Here is a 15,242-nt window from a genome sequence, read left to right on the forward strand (position 1 = left end):
ACCGACAAGACGCTCGCGTTTGTTGGCTCTGCAAGGACGACGATCGGCGGCGAGGACGTTCGACGAGAGAGGGCGACGGGAGAAGGACCCCTCGACCGCCAGGGGGCAGGGGGAAGGGGAGGGGCAGGGGGAGCATCGCTGTGCGCTGGACGAGGATGACCGGCGAGGTGCTCGCGTTCGTGGCTCGAGGTTAAAGGACCCAGACGAGATCTGACGATTCAAGAACCCCCGATCCGACGGCTGCTGTGTGACCGGCCCGAGCGCTCGCGCGGGGGCGCGGGCCGCCCATAAGAAATTGCGTTTGGAGTTCGAAACTGGTGGCCTGCTGCCTACTTTGGTCTGGTTGCCACGGTGTGAACTCCAGGCCGCTACACCGACCGAGCCAACCTGCCGATCCGGTCCGGCCCATCTCTTCCCCTGGCCCTCCTGCGCAGCCGCGGCCCCAGCTCCCTCTCTCTCTCTCCCACCGGCGGCGCAGGTTGGTCGGCACTCGGCAGGTAGCGGTCGGCGGCGTCGGAAGCGAGATGAGAGCCGGCGTCGGCGTTGGCGTTGGCGTCGGCGTCGGCGGGAGCGCGGGCGCGGTGTTCTACGCGGACAAGTACCACCCGATCCAGGCGGGCAGCATCGACGGCACGGACGTCGCCCCCCACGACAACGCCGTCCTCCGCGCCCTCCTCTGCTCCACCGCCGGCCTATGTGCGTCCCCCCCGCCCCCCTCTTCCTTCCCCCTCACCCTCCTCTCCACTCCTCTCCCCCCGTTCTGCTCTTCACCCGTTCGCGCCTCACTCACTCTGTATCTGTTTCCCCCTCTTTCTCCAGATGATCCGTTCGGGGACCCCAAGGCCGCCGGCGACCCCTACTGCACGGTCTTCGTCGGCCACCTCTCCCGCCTCACCGACGACGACACGGTCCGGAAGGTGCGCGTCTCTTTCTTATGCCCGTGTGTTGGGTTTGATGCCGTGAGTCCGTGACCCTCACTGTCTGACGGTCGGAGCTGTTGTTCCGTCTGTTCCCTGTGTGGAGCAGGCCATGAGCAGGTACGGGAAAGTGAAGAGCATGCGGCTGGTGCGGGATATTGGTGAGTTGAGCATTTTGTTCCACGAATTTTTTTTCCAGTGTTCGTCGAGAGCGAACCTTGCTTTTGTAGAGCATGTTACTGTGCCAGTGAAAAATAGCATCAGTACTTCATCTCGATTGAAATTGCAGCGGGTACAGCGTTGAACAATTCGCTACTTTCTCATAAGAATGGATGGATGAGGAGTTCTATATTGTTAATAATCTTCCAAATGTAGCATGAGTTTGCAGTTTTTCAGATCAACTACTAGCTAATGTCGCAGCGTTGTTTCAGTTGTTCCTGCCAGTAGACAGCAGACCGCATCGTTTCATTCTGTGGCTTTAGTTTGTATTGATCGTACTATTTATTTGCAGTTACTGGTGCTTCCCGCGGGTATGCGTTTGTAGAGTATGAAACAGACAAAGAGATGCGCCGTGCCTATGAGGTATTGGCTGCATAATGTTCTCAAGTTCCTTTGCCTGTTTGTTTCCCACTGTACTCTAGGTATATGTGAAATCTAAAGGAAAACTATTCCAGGATGCACACCACTCCATTATCGATGGCAGCGAAGTGATTGTAGACTACTATAGGCAGCAACTTATGCCTGGATGGATACCAAGGAGGCTAGGTATGTGACCCTGCTGAAGTGTAATATAGAAGGCAGAATACTTGAGATGATCTTCATGCTACTTTGAATTGTCTTTTTATAGGAGGAGGACTTGGAGGAAAGAAAGAGTCTGGCCAGCTTCGATTTGGAGGCCGAGAGAGGCCGTTTCGTGCTCCCTTGTATGAACCTAAGCATCTATTACATTAAATATATTTCTTACTAGAGGAGCCGTGACACTTGGGTGAATTGCGCTTTGGAATTTTTGGGCATGCAGTAACAATGTGCACTTCCATAAAACGCAGGCGACCTATTCCTTATGATGAACTCAAAAAGCTCGGGATCCCACCGCCACCTGAGGGCCGGTATATGACACGTTTTGAGGTAATTTTTTTTAACTTTGCCACTCTTACCTTGTGCTGCTAAAGGGAGATGTTGTTTAGATATACTTCCTCCGTCCCAAAATAAGTGACTAAAAAATGACTCAACTTTGTACTGAGGGAGTACAAGGTATTACCACTAAAATGTTCTAAGATTAACCTTGTTAGAAATGTGAACATGTCAATTTAATCTCTAAGTGTTAAAAGATGCAAAGAACAAATTCATGATATTTCCAGAGAAAACATTTATGCATGAAAATTACAAAGAGAGTGAAACTGTTATTATCTTGAAAGATTAAGAAGAAAGGAGTAATACGTCTCGTATGTACTTTTAGCCCACATATTCACTCATTGTTGTTATTATTGAACCCACATGAGTAAGGACATGGAGGAAAACTGGAAAGTTAACAATTCCATTTGTGTGTGCTCACAAAGCATGCTGAATTTTTATTCACTCTGCTGTCCTGTGATATGCCTTACATTTACATTCATGTGCGTTGTAGTTGGGGTATGGTTTAGTTGTTCCATGCCTGCTTACTGCCATGGAGTGGAATAACACTGTCAACTCCCACCATCACAGGTTCCCCTCCCACCGAGACGAAAAGGAGGCAATGTTGATAGGGAAGAGTCGCCATCTCCCAGGAGAAGATCCAACGATAGGGCTGATAGCACATACAGAAGGCAGAGAAGTCCAATTGAAGACGAAGGCAGCCCGCGCAGGCGCAAAAGCAGCCATGACCACAGGGAAGAATCACAAAGGAGGATAAGGTCATCTAGAGAGGCAAGCACCTACAACAGGCAGAGAAGCCCAACTGAAGGCGGCAGTGACCATCACAAGCAAAAAAAACAACGAGAGCAGGGAGATACCAGCAGCTATGATAGGCATGTAAGCCCAGCCAAAGACGACGGCGATCATCACCGCAAGCGAAGAAGAAGCCGAGAGGCTGGAGATATCAGGAGGAGCCACGGTAGGCGGAGAAGCCCAACGGAGGACGACGGCGATCGCCGCAAGCGAAGGAAAAGCCGTGAGCCTGGAGATACCAGCAGGCACAGAAGCCAAGCCGAATACGACGGCGGCGGTCATCGGAAGCGGAGGAAGAGCCGAGAGCCGGGAGAGGTGTCTCCTGGCACGGAGGATGGCAGCGTCAGAAGAGGAGGAACCTCCACCGAAGCCGGCCCCAGCCCTCGTCGTCGATCTCATCGGGAGCAGAGGCATCACGGTGGCAGCAGCCATTTCCGCCACGGTGACCATGCTCGCTCCAGGAGATCCGAGAGCCGAGATTATAGCCAGTAAGATGTCTGCCGTTTTCGCCGTCTGGAAACTCGTGGATCTCTGGCCTACGTACTGCTCGCTTCATTTGACGAGGTTCGTCGCCGTCATGTGTAGGCTCTGTTCAGTTGGTTCTTGAGCAGTTGGGATAGTTGTAATTCTATCTCTGATAAATTATCTGGTGCTAGTTGTACACTTGTACTCTACTGTAGTTTAGGTTGCTGCACCAGCTGTAAGTATAGCACGCAACGCAATATTATGAATGGATCTTGGTATAGACGGTGCTTCAATAATTTTGATTTGCTGATGACCCCGACGACAGCGTGGTACTAGCATTTGTTGCCATTCTGAAAAATCTTTAATTTGCCATGATAGTAGGAAATTTGTTTTACAAAAATGCCATCTTAGTAGTACAAAAAATTCCCTACAAAAAATCCCATCGGATATGTATGTAGTTTACCATGGTAATACTTAATAGACATATTAAGTTGTCATAGTAAATGTATATATATTGCCGTTTGGTATGAACAAAATTGTTGGCATCTAGTAATACAAATAAGGCCGCGCTTGGGCGGAGTGTAATCTAATATAGTTGTATCAAATTTACAAGTGTATCTTACTGGAATAGAGTGAATTCCGGTCGGAAACGATACAGATGCGCAGGGGCATGCATTTTTTACAGGCGTATGAGAAGGAAACACGACAATCCAAGCGCGGCCTAAGTCATATGAAAACTCATCAGAAAGTTTGCCATGTTCAAGATAAAAGTGACCCTACATGTTGGAAAAGTTTTGCCATTTTCATGATTTATGTATTATAAAATTACAGTACTATATATAAACAATTAGCCATCATAAATAAAACAAATATTCCGTGGTTGACATGTAAAAATTGCACTGAGACATTTTTTGTAAGTAAACACAAGTACAAATGGCAAATGTACCATGATCCATGGCAAAATTATATAAAATCATATAGAAATTCATGGAATTTTTTTTCAGAAAAGATGTTATCTAATGCATGGAATAAAAGATGTACGAGTGACATGGTAAATTCAGAATTTTTAGATGTCTATGTGTTGGTAAAATGTAGGAAATTTGTACTTGCACATGGCAGATTAAAAAAAATGTACTTGTGACATGGCAAATTTCAGACAAAAAAAGATGAATATGTGTAGGAGAATTTAAGAAAATTATTACTGGTGACATGGAATTTTTTTGCTGTAATTTCCAGATCACTAGCTCAATTTTCTTAAAATTTCCCATGTCACAAACACAGCTTTACCTATATTTTTTCTTAGATACAACAAAAAATGCCATGGTACACATGTTATATACAATAAAATTGCCATGGTAAAATGTTGTCATTCTACAAACTCTATGTTTTAGTCAATCTATAATTAAGGTTTTGTAGCATCTACAATTTTGGTAGGCCGAGTTTGAAAATTCTCCAAGACAATGCACCAAAAAAGCTCTTATTTTGAGTTGGCATGAATAAATAAATAAATAAAATTGGCATGAGCATCTAAATTTGGCAGGGTGAAAGATTGCCATCCTATAAAAACTATGCACCTACAACTCTAATTTAAAGTATTTTTAGTTGGCGTGCAAAATATCAAAATTAATTGCCATGACAAGAAAATAATCTTGTTGACATGGCAAAAAAGAGTTATTAGTTGTCATGGCAACGCACGTGTACAACAAAAACGATCTTAATTATCACGTGAGTAGTACACATGGTGGCAATCTAGGCAAACCATAGTGGAAGTGACATGATATTTTTTTTTGTAATTTGTCTCTAGATGATGGCAAAAATAGGGGGAATACTATGCACCCACAACTCTAATTTAACGTATTTTTAGTTGGCATCGAAAAAATGAAAATTAATTTAACATATTTTTGTTGCTTCAACTGACGTACTGGGTAGTACACATGATGGCAATCTGGGAAAAACATAGTAGAAGTAACATGACATTTTTTTTGTATTTTGGCTCCATAGATCATAACAAATTTAGAAAGAATTTTCCATTGAACATGGCAATAACTAGAAAAAATCGCTATTATGGCAATAACTAGAAATAAAATGCTATTATGGGGAGGTCCTCTTATAGTAATTGTCGAAACCATTCTTTTGGAAATCCCATGGGCTACCACTGTTCTGTGTCACAATGTCCCGCACCCTCGCCTAAAGCTCCGAGAGGATACCCCATGGGGAAAGACAACGCCGACGATCCGTCGACCATTTGCCACCGGGATATCTCCCGATGCGCACGACCGAGTCATCCAGGCGGGGCAGTGAGATCATCAACCCGACAAAGCAGACAAAGTGGGTAGAGGTGGTGAAGTTGAACCCCGTGCTGCAGCGGCCCAAACATCCATATGATGCCACCTATGGCGGAGTAGCGAGAGCCATTGAGTGTCGTGGACAGATAGAAGCACGGAGGGGGAGAGAGAGGGAGGGAGAGGGAGGGAGGGGGGAGAGAGAGGGAGGGAGAGGGAGGGAGGGGGGAGAGGGAGGAGGGAGAGAGAGAGGGAGAGGGAGAGAAGGAGAAGGAGAGAGGGAGGGAGAGAGAGGGAGAAGGAGAGAGAGGGAGGGAGAGATAGATAGTTATAAGGATAAATGTATCGTGTGTTCGAATTTGGTTTGTGAAAATGATAAAAATGACTCGGACTGCAAAAAGAAGTGGCAAAAGTGATCGAGGTTACGATTATGAAGAATAAAGCACCGGGATCCATAACTTCACTACTCGCATAGATTAAATTGTAATTCTTATGATCGATCATATATATCATGATTGCATATATAACTAGTACTACATAGACCGTTATCCATTGATCATTAATTCCAACTGTATCTGTAGCTAATACTTCACCTGATATCGCTACCTAACATGCTTCTTTTATATTGGCAATACATTCTCTTTACCTCGAGCTCGTCATTAGAGAACTACTTCCTTCGTTTTTAAATATAAGTCTTTTAAAATATTTTATTATAAAACTACATACCAAGCAAAATGAATGAATCTATACTCTAAAATATGTTTATATACATTCATATGTAGTTCTTTAATGAAACTTTTAAAAAAACTTATATTTGGGAACTGAGGGAGTAGACAACTACTCATTCCTTCCCATTTTCTAAGGCGTCTAAACTTTTGGCACGAAAATTACCATTGGTTGCTGCCAAGTCATCATATGGTTATATGATTCATCTATAATCTCATCTAACAAAGGTGGTTGACCGATCCTGGAAAACGGCAAACATGCGAGCTGCATCGAGCGCAGGAAGAGGAGGCCCAACCTTGCGAGGTGCACGTTGTCTAACCTCATCGTGAGACCGATCTAGGACTATATACGATACGAGGAAGGGAGAAATTGATTGCGTTGCAGTCATTTTCCTTCTTTTGACTTGACCAGCTTACTTCTAGTAGAGTAGTAAGCCTTTGCTTCTGAACAACCTTACAAAATGGATCAACTAGAAATGAACCAGTGTCATAAACGAACTAGCGTTAGGGCAAAGTCTCTTTTACGAAGCTGGTATGTACCGATGACACATCCACCGTACAAAGGCTTTAAGATTCATGCATTTTTTTTTGTATTCACTTTGCTCCCATTCGTATCTCTTATTATGTCAACTCGGCTGGTCTTGTCGTCAGTCCTTTTTGTCAGAAGGAAGAAGAGAGAGCAATACGCATGCATGTGTTCCATCCTGACAGAAAGTCCATACAATTTAATTTCCTTTTGATATTTTCAAACATTTATATCTTTCAAACCACTTTGATTTTTTTATATATTTAAACTCCTAGCGTCGAGATCATTAGAACAAGATCAATTATGAATACATTCAAACATATTTATTTTTCAATGTTTCAAATGAGTGAACTTGTTATTTCAGTTGAGTGAATGTAATATGTTTTTTCTGAAACTAATTAATGAAATGCGTGAAATTTATCTTTTGTAATGAAGTGTAATCAGTTTTTTCAAACAAGTGAAATACAGTATTTCAATTGAGTGAGTGTAATGTGTTTTCCGAAATGAGTGGAATGAGTGAAATAAATTACTTGAAAAAAAAAACCTATTTTTGATGTCAAATACGTGAAACTAGTTATTTCAAAAATTTGAAACTAGTTATTTCAAACATGCGACCAATGAAATATACCCATGATTGAAATACTTTTTCTAGTAGAGTGAAATATGTTTTTATATAATGAGTGAAATGTGTTTCCTGAAATGAGTGAAATCTATATTTCATAAATGATTGTAATGTGTTTTCCGAATCTAGTGTAATGTGAAACTGACTCAAAGGTTTTTTGAAACTAGTGAAATATGAAACTGACAAAAATGCATTCTGAAATGAGTGAAATGGTAAAATTCAAACTAGCCAGAGTGTATCCGAGATTGATCTTGTTTTAAAGGTCTTGTCACTCTAAATTCAAAAATATTAAAAATACAAAACTACGTATTTACTTTAGAAGTTACCAGCCTTTTAAAATGTCACATAAAAAAATAAAGTGCAAGTATTTTAGGGCGCGCATGCAGCCATCCTCATCTTGTCACCTGACAAAAGATGTTGTTGTGGACCCCGTTCAAGCCCGTATATCTCTTTGTATAAGATTTGTATTGCTAAAAGACAGAAATAAAAACATGATGGGGTCTTCAGCCAGATCAATCTCAAAGCAACATTCCACCGTGGATTCTTCACCGGTACATACCGGCTTCGGTAAAAAAAACTTTTTCGCTAGTGTTGTTAGAGGAAACTAGCTGGACGGGAGAGATTTGCGCAGGCCGATAGGCTTGGGCGACTAATATTTGTGATTTTCTGAAAAAAGTTAAATGCGTAAGATTTTGGGAAGGAGGGAGTATCTTTCTATCCTTGGTGCTAGTAACACAACACAAAGATTTTTTTTTCTCTTTCTATCACTGAGATTACTAGCAAGGTTAACATACATGACTCCCTCTTGAAGATCATTCATCTAAACGTGCTCAGTGGTAAACCAATAGATCGGAGATCATATATGTCTATAAATAATACAACAAAGAACTCAAAAGAATCTAATATGAATCATATATAGATCTGATCATAAAGTGACAATTCATCACACCAAAACAAACATGCCGGTGATTACATCAGATGATCAGAATCATGTTAACTTGTTAAGCAGCTCATGTGATCATTGTATTAAATTCAAATACTTTGTCTCGTTCAAGTTTGAATTCGAACAGAGAACCTAAGACATGTCTGAGATGGCAGTCATGTAAGTCTTTGTACTTATGACCAATTGCTTTGTGATTCAAAAGTCCAAAAGATAGGTCACGTAAAAAATTCTAATGGCTATATTTGAATTCATCAGGGGTGGATATATAGGTTATGAAATGTTGAAAGTGCATGCTATGCCCCTAATCGACTTTTGATGTTAATGACAACACATACATAGAAAACTAATCCTATTTGTTGAGTGTATCTCAGGATGGCAAGTACTTTAGTGGATTGAGAATTATGTGCCAAAGGTGGTCTGAGAAGATCGGGATTTATATGTCAAGAAGGCTCGGGATTGAGAAAAGATGATGTAAACTATCCTTTTGAGTTTACTATTCTTGAGTATAGGGATCCCACACTATTAAGAGGGGATCACAGGTTTTGCGATGAACTTGCTCATACCACATCTTCACTATTCTGCTCAATACCACATATTCTCTACTCTGCTCCTATCTCAAAACAGGTCAAATGCCTCGGACTTCCGGCTCCCTCCGGACGTCCGAGGGCCGGTCAAGGGTCGGACGACCGACAGGCTTCGGAAATCCGGAGCTCTGCACCAGAAGAACTTGAGCCCTATAACTCGGATTTCCGGCTCCCTCCGGACATCTGAGGGCCGGTCGACCGACCAGCTTCGGAAATCCGGAGCCCTGCACCAGAAGATCGTGAGCTATATAAGTCGGATTTCCGGCTCCCTCCGGACGTCCGAGGGCCGTACGTCTGACCCCTTCGGAAATCCGGAACCTTGCACCAGAAGAAGTTGAGTCGAATAACTCGGATTCCCGGCCTTCTCCGGACGTACGGTCCCTGTTCAACTCATAGTGTTTCCAGACATATCTACAGCTCTCGGACGACCGACCCCTGTTAGATGTCCGACCCCTTGCGGACGCCCGGACTTCCGTAAACTGCCGGACGTCCGAACCCTGTGTGACTTAAAGTGTCCCCAACGGCTGCTTTTACACTCCCCACTATATATACCCCCTCCCACTTCGTGAGAGGGTGTCCAACACAGCTAGAACACATCCAAGAACACCTTTCTACTCACTCACTCTTGTCTACACCAAATCTTAGATCCCAAGAGCATTTGTGAGTCCCTTTGAGTGTTGTTCCAATCAAAAGATAGATCGTCTCCTTCTCCTCCTTCCCACCAAAGTGATTTGTGATTTGAGCAAGTTTTGAGCAATCCCCGTGATCTTGTTACTCTTGGAGGTTGGAGACTCCTAGGCGGTAGGAGTCTTCGGAGAGGAATCAAACCATTGTGATTTCCCCCGGAAAGTTTGTGAAGGTTTGGAAGCCACCTCAAGGCTTACCACTAGTGGTTGAGAAACGCCTTCGTGGAGTTATCTCAAAGGGAGAATAGGGTGAGCCTTCGTGGCGTTGGTGTGCCTTCGTGGTAACATCCGCCCCTCTAACGGTGACGTAGCTTCCCTCCAAGGAAGTGAACATCGGGATACATCCTTGTCTCTCTTGGAGTTTCGGTTATTCCTAACCCTAACTCTCTACTTGTGTTAATCCTTATTACGTACTTGTATTTGATTATTGTTTACCGCTTGCCTTACTCCACTCTAAATAGCTTACTCCTTGTCATAGCAATTATTAGGCCTACACTCATATTCCGCACTTTTGTCTAAAATTGCTAAGTAATTATTAGAATTTGAAACTGTACCTATTCACCCCCCCTCTAGGTCCATCTCGATCATTTTCAAATGTTCATATGTAGTTTTATCACCCATTAGTTGAATTCGTCCTAATTTTTCAGAAAGCAACAAAGTAACACACAATCCTATGCAAAAATGCAAAGGTGCACATACAACATTTATATTCCCCTTGTTGGTGAACTCTTAACCTTGACGGAGACCAGCTTCCTGGTTCGAGAACTGCAACAATTCAGAATCATCATCATAAAAGAAGATATTGACATGATCGAGAGGCTGAAAGTGAGACCACACCTTCATATTCCACGGATAAAAGCTAGCAGAATACATTGTCAGAAAGCAGCTAGCACACAATACATTCTTCAGGTTCTAGGTTCTACAGATAGAAGCTAGCACAATTCATTTTAGATTGTCCACGAAGCTGATAATCTGAGAAATGAGAAGGTTGACAGAAAGCAGCATATCCAAGCGAGACAATACATATATGAAAGGAGCCAAGTCCAGATTAATCTTGGCCTACCACGATGCCATGCATTGCATTCTGATTTAAGATGTCCTTGATGAGATGGCAACGGACGGAGGCACATCAGCTTGTGTAGCTGCCGTCAAGCCTGCGTACCTCCACCTTGAGCTCATGGACATGGCGGTCGCCACCGCCGCCTCCGGGAAGGGCCCGGAAGAAGCAGGTCTCGTCCACGCAGAGGCGGTTGTCGACGCAGAACTGGTGCCAGCCGTACCGGAGGGACGTGCGGGCCATGCCGCTGCTGTTGAGGCCGTGCTTGAGGTTGACGCTCCATGACTTGCCCCCCATCCTCAGCACCACCTTCTTCGTCTCGGTGTACCCGTGCGCCTTGCTGAATGCCCGCGGGACGTTCTGCGTCGACGACGGCGGAAGGAGCTGGTTGTCAGAAGAAGGAGAAGAAGCGCGTGTGATCTGATCGAGTGGAGTGGGGAGACGCTCTCACCAGGTACTGCCCGCTCCGCTTGGCAAAGTGGCATTTCTTGAGCTCGACGACGAACTGCGGCGTCGCCGCGTTCCGTGTCGGCGCTGGCGCCGGCGCGTCGACGGTGTTCATGTCCATTTCCTCCGACTCCGAGCTGCTGCGGCTGCTGTTGTTGCTTGACAAAGTAATTCTTGTCTTACCAACTTGAGTCCTGTGCCGCAGCCTTCTCTTCCATGTCCCCTGTTCTCTGTCTTTTTCTGCCCCGTTGCTGCTTCGTTCGCCCTTGGCTGACAATGGCTGCTCCCTTTCACTTTCAGTGGGGTTAACTTCAGCTTCAGCTTCGACATGATCAGGCAGCGTCTCGGAGCTTGATCTCATCCTGCTCGACGACCCCTGGTATCCATGACGACCAGGCGCGGGTGCAGAGTGATTTGCAGAGCTTGCGCCGCCGCTGTGTCCCTGGGTGGCCATCCCTTGGTCGACCTGCAGAGATGCGTCTACCTGCAGGTGCCAGCGCTCGTTGATCCCTTGGAACCGGAAGGCATCCCGGACGGCCATGGAGTCGGCGAGGTGGAACCAGGAGCCTCCCTGGTCGACCTGCTCAATGCAGCAGCAGCAGCAGCAGGAGCAGCCATGTTAAAATTGATGGATGGATCGGACGAATACCTTGATGGATTGGACAGAACAGTGATGCACGCATACCTTGATGGATTGGACGGCGATCTGGCCAAGGTGGGGGAAACATGCGGCGTGCTCATGGCTCACTATGCCTGGTACAATACAATACAACCCGAAAAAGGAAATTAAATGAGGGTTGGGGTTTTCACGCCGGCTGAATTGATTTGACTCGACTTGGAACCAAGAGAGAGAAGTAAAAATGCCAAGATCTGGTCTAGAGACGGGGGAATTGGTTCGTCGGTTCCTGATTCCTGAAGCCAGACGGGTAAACAAGCAAGAAGAGCTCAAAGAAAAGAAAAGAGTAGGTAACGTACGCTTGAGGTCGGCGACGGTGGTGGAGGAGGTGGGGAAGGAGACGGCGAGGCGGGTGCCGAGGATCGTGTCGAGGAATACCGTCGCGACGTCGCCAGCGGCCATGGATTCCCCGCCTCCTTTCCCGAAATGGCAATTCCTCTTCCCTTCCTTGGGCTAGCTCTGTCTGTGTGCGCGTGAGTGAGTGGGAGAGAGAGAGGAGGCCGGGGAGGAAGGAAGGAAGGGAAGTGAAGGGCACGTGATCGGCTCTGACTGCTCATGTACACTTTGCATGCCAGCTCAAACATACTCTCAAAATTCGCTTCAGAGCCCCCTTCTATTTCAACTAGTAATTTCTTTTTGTTTAATTTCAGAGATAATCTCTGTCTTCTGAAGCTCCGTGTTTGTAAAAGTTTGCTCAGGAAGATGCACCAAATAGAATACAAAATCAGTTTACAAAGCGCAATCATTTTTATATGTTCAGAGAACAATGGCGCTTGTAGTGAGCTAGGAAGCAACAGGAAAAAGGCCATGCCATGCATGTGTGACTTCCATGTATGCCCATATCAACAGAAGTACACAACATCACATCACATCCCTCCTTTCCAATTCCTGTTTTGTTCTTCTGCATTTTTGCTACTAGTAGATTTCTTCCTAGAAAAAAAAGAGAATGGTGAGGATTTCTAATGCTAGTTTCTTAAGAGCATCTCTAGTGGATGGTGTAAATTTGAACGTGTATATCTTCATATACACGTCCATATACACGTTGTTAAATTATACACGTTCCAGTTTTTCAGTGGAACGTGTAAATTAGGACGTGTATATTCCAACGACTATATTTTCAAACGGCTATATTTCCTCATCACTAGACCAATTTTTTCCTTTGTTGGATTTTGCTTTCTTTGTTATTGCAGAACGATGCTGAGTTGATGGATTTGCCTGCTCTCCAATTGAACTATTTGGTTGTGTTTGTGTGTAACCAAAATCAATGGTGTCCAAGAAGGCTTGGTCATCATCCATCTGACTTCAAATTGACAGCAATAGTTCAATTGGCAGCTATTTTATACCACAATCTAAATCAAATTGACAGCAATAGACAAAAAAAGGGCGTGTAAAATTGACATCAATCTGAATGTTCAGAAGTTTCAGTCCCGTGCCTCCTACCCCTTCCGTCGCTGCCTCCTACCCCTCCCGTCGCTGCCTTCCCTCCCCCTGCCCGTCGCTGGCTCGCTGCCTCTCCCCCTCCCGTCGCTGGCTCGCTGCCTCTCCCCCTCCCGTCGCTGGCTCGCTGCCTCTCCCTCTCCCGTCGTTGTCTCTCCCCTCCCATCGCTACCCATCCCCCTCCCGTCGCTGCCCCTCCCTACCTCTGCCCAGGCCGCCACCCTACCTCTCCCCATCTGCAGGTAGCGCCGGCCGCCGCCCTTCCTCTGCCCATGCCGCCGCCCTACCTCTCCCCAGGCGCAGGTAGCGTCGGCCGCCGCCCTACCCCTCCCGTCGCCAGATCTGGCTGCAGGGCGTGCGCCCCCCCGTCCCCGCCCTCCCGCTCGTGAGCTCGGCCGGAGAGGAAGAAGTTACCTTGGGCGGCGGCCGGAGAAGAACGCGACGGCGATCTGGGGCGAGGTCCTCCGACCCTTCCTCCTGGCGGCCGCGGGACGAAGCAGGCGAGCTCACGAGCGTGGCTTGATCGTGTTTGTTTCCACGCCTCGTACCGTCGTGGCTAGGCGTGGATGTTTTACACCCCCTTTTACACGAGTCGCTGGGAGTCGTTGGGAGGTAAAAAACTGCTGGGATCATGTATATTTACTATACACGTCCATATAGAGGATCCACTAGAGATGCTCTAATACGCTGTGACGTGGCATCCTTGTCGGTTCTGCGAACGTTCACCACAACTTGAGGAACGACAAGTGCACAATTGTTGCAGCCTAGCACCAGGCCCGTCGTTGGAGGTGGCCAAGATGGGCGACCGCACACGGCCCCCAAAAATTTGGGGGCCCCAAATTACTAGGTATTAGTAGTATATATGTATATATATATATAATCATAATTAGCTATTTAATCCATCAGCAAGGCCTAAGCAGTGCTCAACAACAAAAAGGCTGGCAGCCCCTGCATATCAGATATCACGTACACGCATGAATGCCTGATCACGTACGATGTCTCCAGGCGTGGAAGTCTCTTTCCATCGATCGCTAACAGCCTAAGGCCCTGTTTGTTTCAGAAGTTTCGGGACTTTTTTTAGTCTCAACTTAAAAGTCCTTAGTCCCTACCCGTTTGTTTACAGGGACTAAATAGGGACTAGAGGTCATTAAATGACATGCAAAAAGATTATGTTACCCTTAGTAATGTAGTAGTAGTTATTAAATGACATGTTAAAAGTAAGGTCATTGTTGGAAAAAATGCCAAAAAAGTCCTAAAAAGACCCTCCCATAGGGACTTCTCCAAATAGTCCCAAATACCCCTTTTAGTCCCTAAAAGTCCCTCCTGTTTGTTTCACATGGGATTTTTTTGAACTTTTTTTAGTTCCTACACCAAAAAATCCCTGGAAACAAACACCCCCCTAACACGCCGCCTGACTCCATTGCTTCCACCAGTCGTCTCATCTCCGCCGCGCCCAAGACGTCGTCCGTCCGCTCGCGGGGAACATCGTGTGCCGCTGCCTTCCGCGTCCGCGGTCCGCCGTCCGCGCTTCCGTCATCGGCGATCAGCCGATCACCCAGGTCCCAGGTTCAGTTTGTGCATATTAGTTTATCCCTGTCATATCAGGTTAGGTATACTATACATATTAGGTTAGGTATACAAGTATACTTAATTTCTTTTGTTAGATGATTGTTTTCATAGTTTTGGGTCCGATTTTGATTTTCGCCCTGGGCCGCTGAATTTCTGAAGACGGCCCTGCCTAGCACCCGCCCTTGCATTCAGCCACTTCCGATGCATTTGAGAGGTACTGTAATGTCTGAACTTCTTCTGTTATCAATTTGATTTGAGAGGTACTGAATTTGACTGAACTTGTCTGGACTTCTTCTGTTATGAACACACATTCGGCCACTTCCGATGCATTTGAACACTTGTGGTTGATGTGCTCGTCCGAGTGACCCGGAGTTCACGCCACC

General features: G+C 45.7%; 2 protein-coding genes across 2 annotated transcripts; one reads left to right on the forward strand and one right to left on the reverse strand.

Moving 5' to 3' along the window:
* Positions 1–367: 367 nt before the first annotated feature.
* Positions 368–3,615, forward strand: LOC123399871 (U11/U12 small nuclear ribonucleoprotein 35 kDa protein). The gene is made up of 8 exons (XM_045094252.1): positions 368–696; positions 820–917; positions 1,027–1,078; positions 1,429–1,499; positions 1,592–1,682; positions 1,765–1,840; positions 1,964–2,042; positions 2,619–3,615. Exons 1-8 carry the CDS (start codon positions 525–527, stop codon positions 3,330–3,332), a joined length of 1,353 nt encoding a protein of 450 aa, XP_044950187.1. The 5' UTR covers positions 368–524; the 3' UTR covers positions 3,333–3,615.
* Positions 3,616–10,490: 6,875 nt separating this feature from the next.
* LOC123396295 lies at positions 10,491–12,377 on the reverse strand. Its single transcript, XM_045091269.1, has 4 exons — positions 12,153–12,377; positions 11,863–11,930; positions 11,182–11,757; positions 10,491–11,090 (listed from the first exon to the last, which is right to left on the reverse strand). The coding sequence occupies exons 1-4, from the start codon at positions 12,253–12,255 to the stop codon at positions 10,803–10,805; spliced, it is 1,035 nt and encodes a 344-aa protein (XP_044947204.1). The 5' UTR covers positions 12,256–12,377; the 3' UTR covers positions 10,491–10,802.
* Between the last annotated feature and the right edge of the window lie 2,865 nt (positions 12,378–15,242).

The sequence above is a fragment of the Hordeum vulgare genome, chromosome 5H, assembly GCF_904849725.1.
Source record: "Hordeum vulgare subsp. vulgare chromosome 5H, MorexV3_pseudomolecules_assembly, whole genome shotgun sequence".
NCBI lineage: Eukaryota > Viridiplantae > Streptophyta > Magnoliopsida > Poales > Poaceae > Hordeum > Hordeum vulgare.

Excerpts from the sequence above, each read along its gene's own strand:
- LOC123399871 (XM_045094252.1), top strand. The coding sequence starts at position 525 with ATGAGAGCCGGCGTCGGCGTTGGCGTTGGCGTCGGCGTCGGCGGGAGC. Across the intron at positions 1,079-1,428 it reads GCGGCTGGTGCGGGATATTG|TTACTGGTGCTTCCCGCGGG; the intron begins GTGAGTTGAGCA and ends ATTTATTTGCAG. Across the intron at positions 2,043-2,618 it reads GGTATATGACACGTTTTGAG|GTTCCCCTCCCACCGAGACG; the intron begins GTAATTTTTTTT and ends CCACCATCACAG.
- LOC123396295 (XM_045091269.1), bottom strand. The coding sequence starts at position 12,255 with ATGGCCGCTGGCGACGTCGCGACGGTATTCCTCGACACGATCCTCGGC. Across the intron at positions 11,931-12,152 it reads CACCGTCGCCGACCTCAAGC|GCATAGTGAGCCATGAGCAC; the intron begins GTACGTTACCTA and ends GTATTGTACCAG. Across the intron at positions 11,091-11,181 it reads AGCGGAGCGGGCAGTACCTG|AACGTCCCGCGGGCATTCAG; the intron begins GTGAGAGCGTCT and ends TCGTCGACGCAG.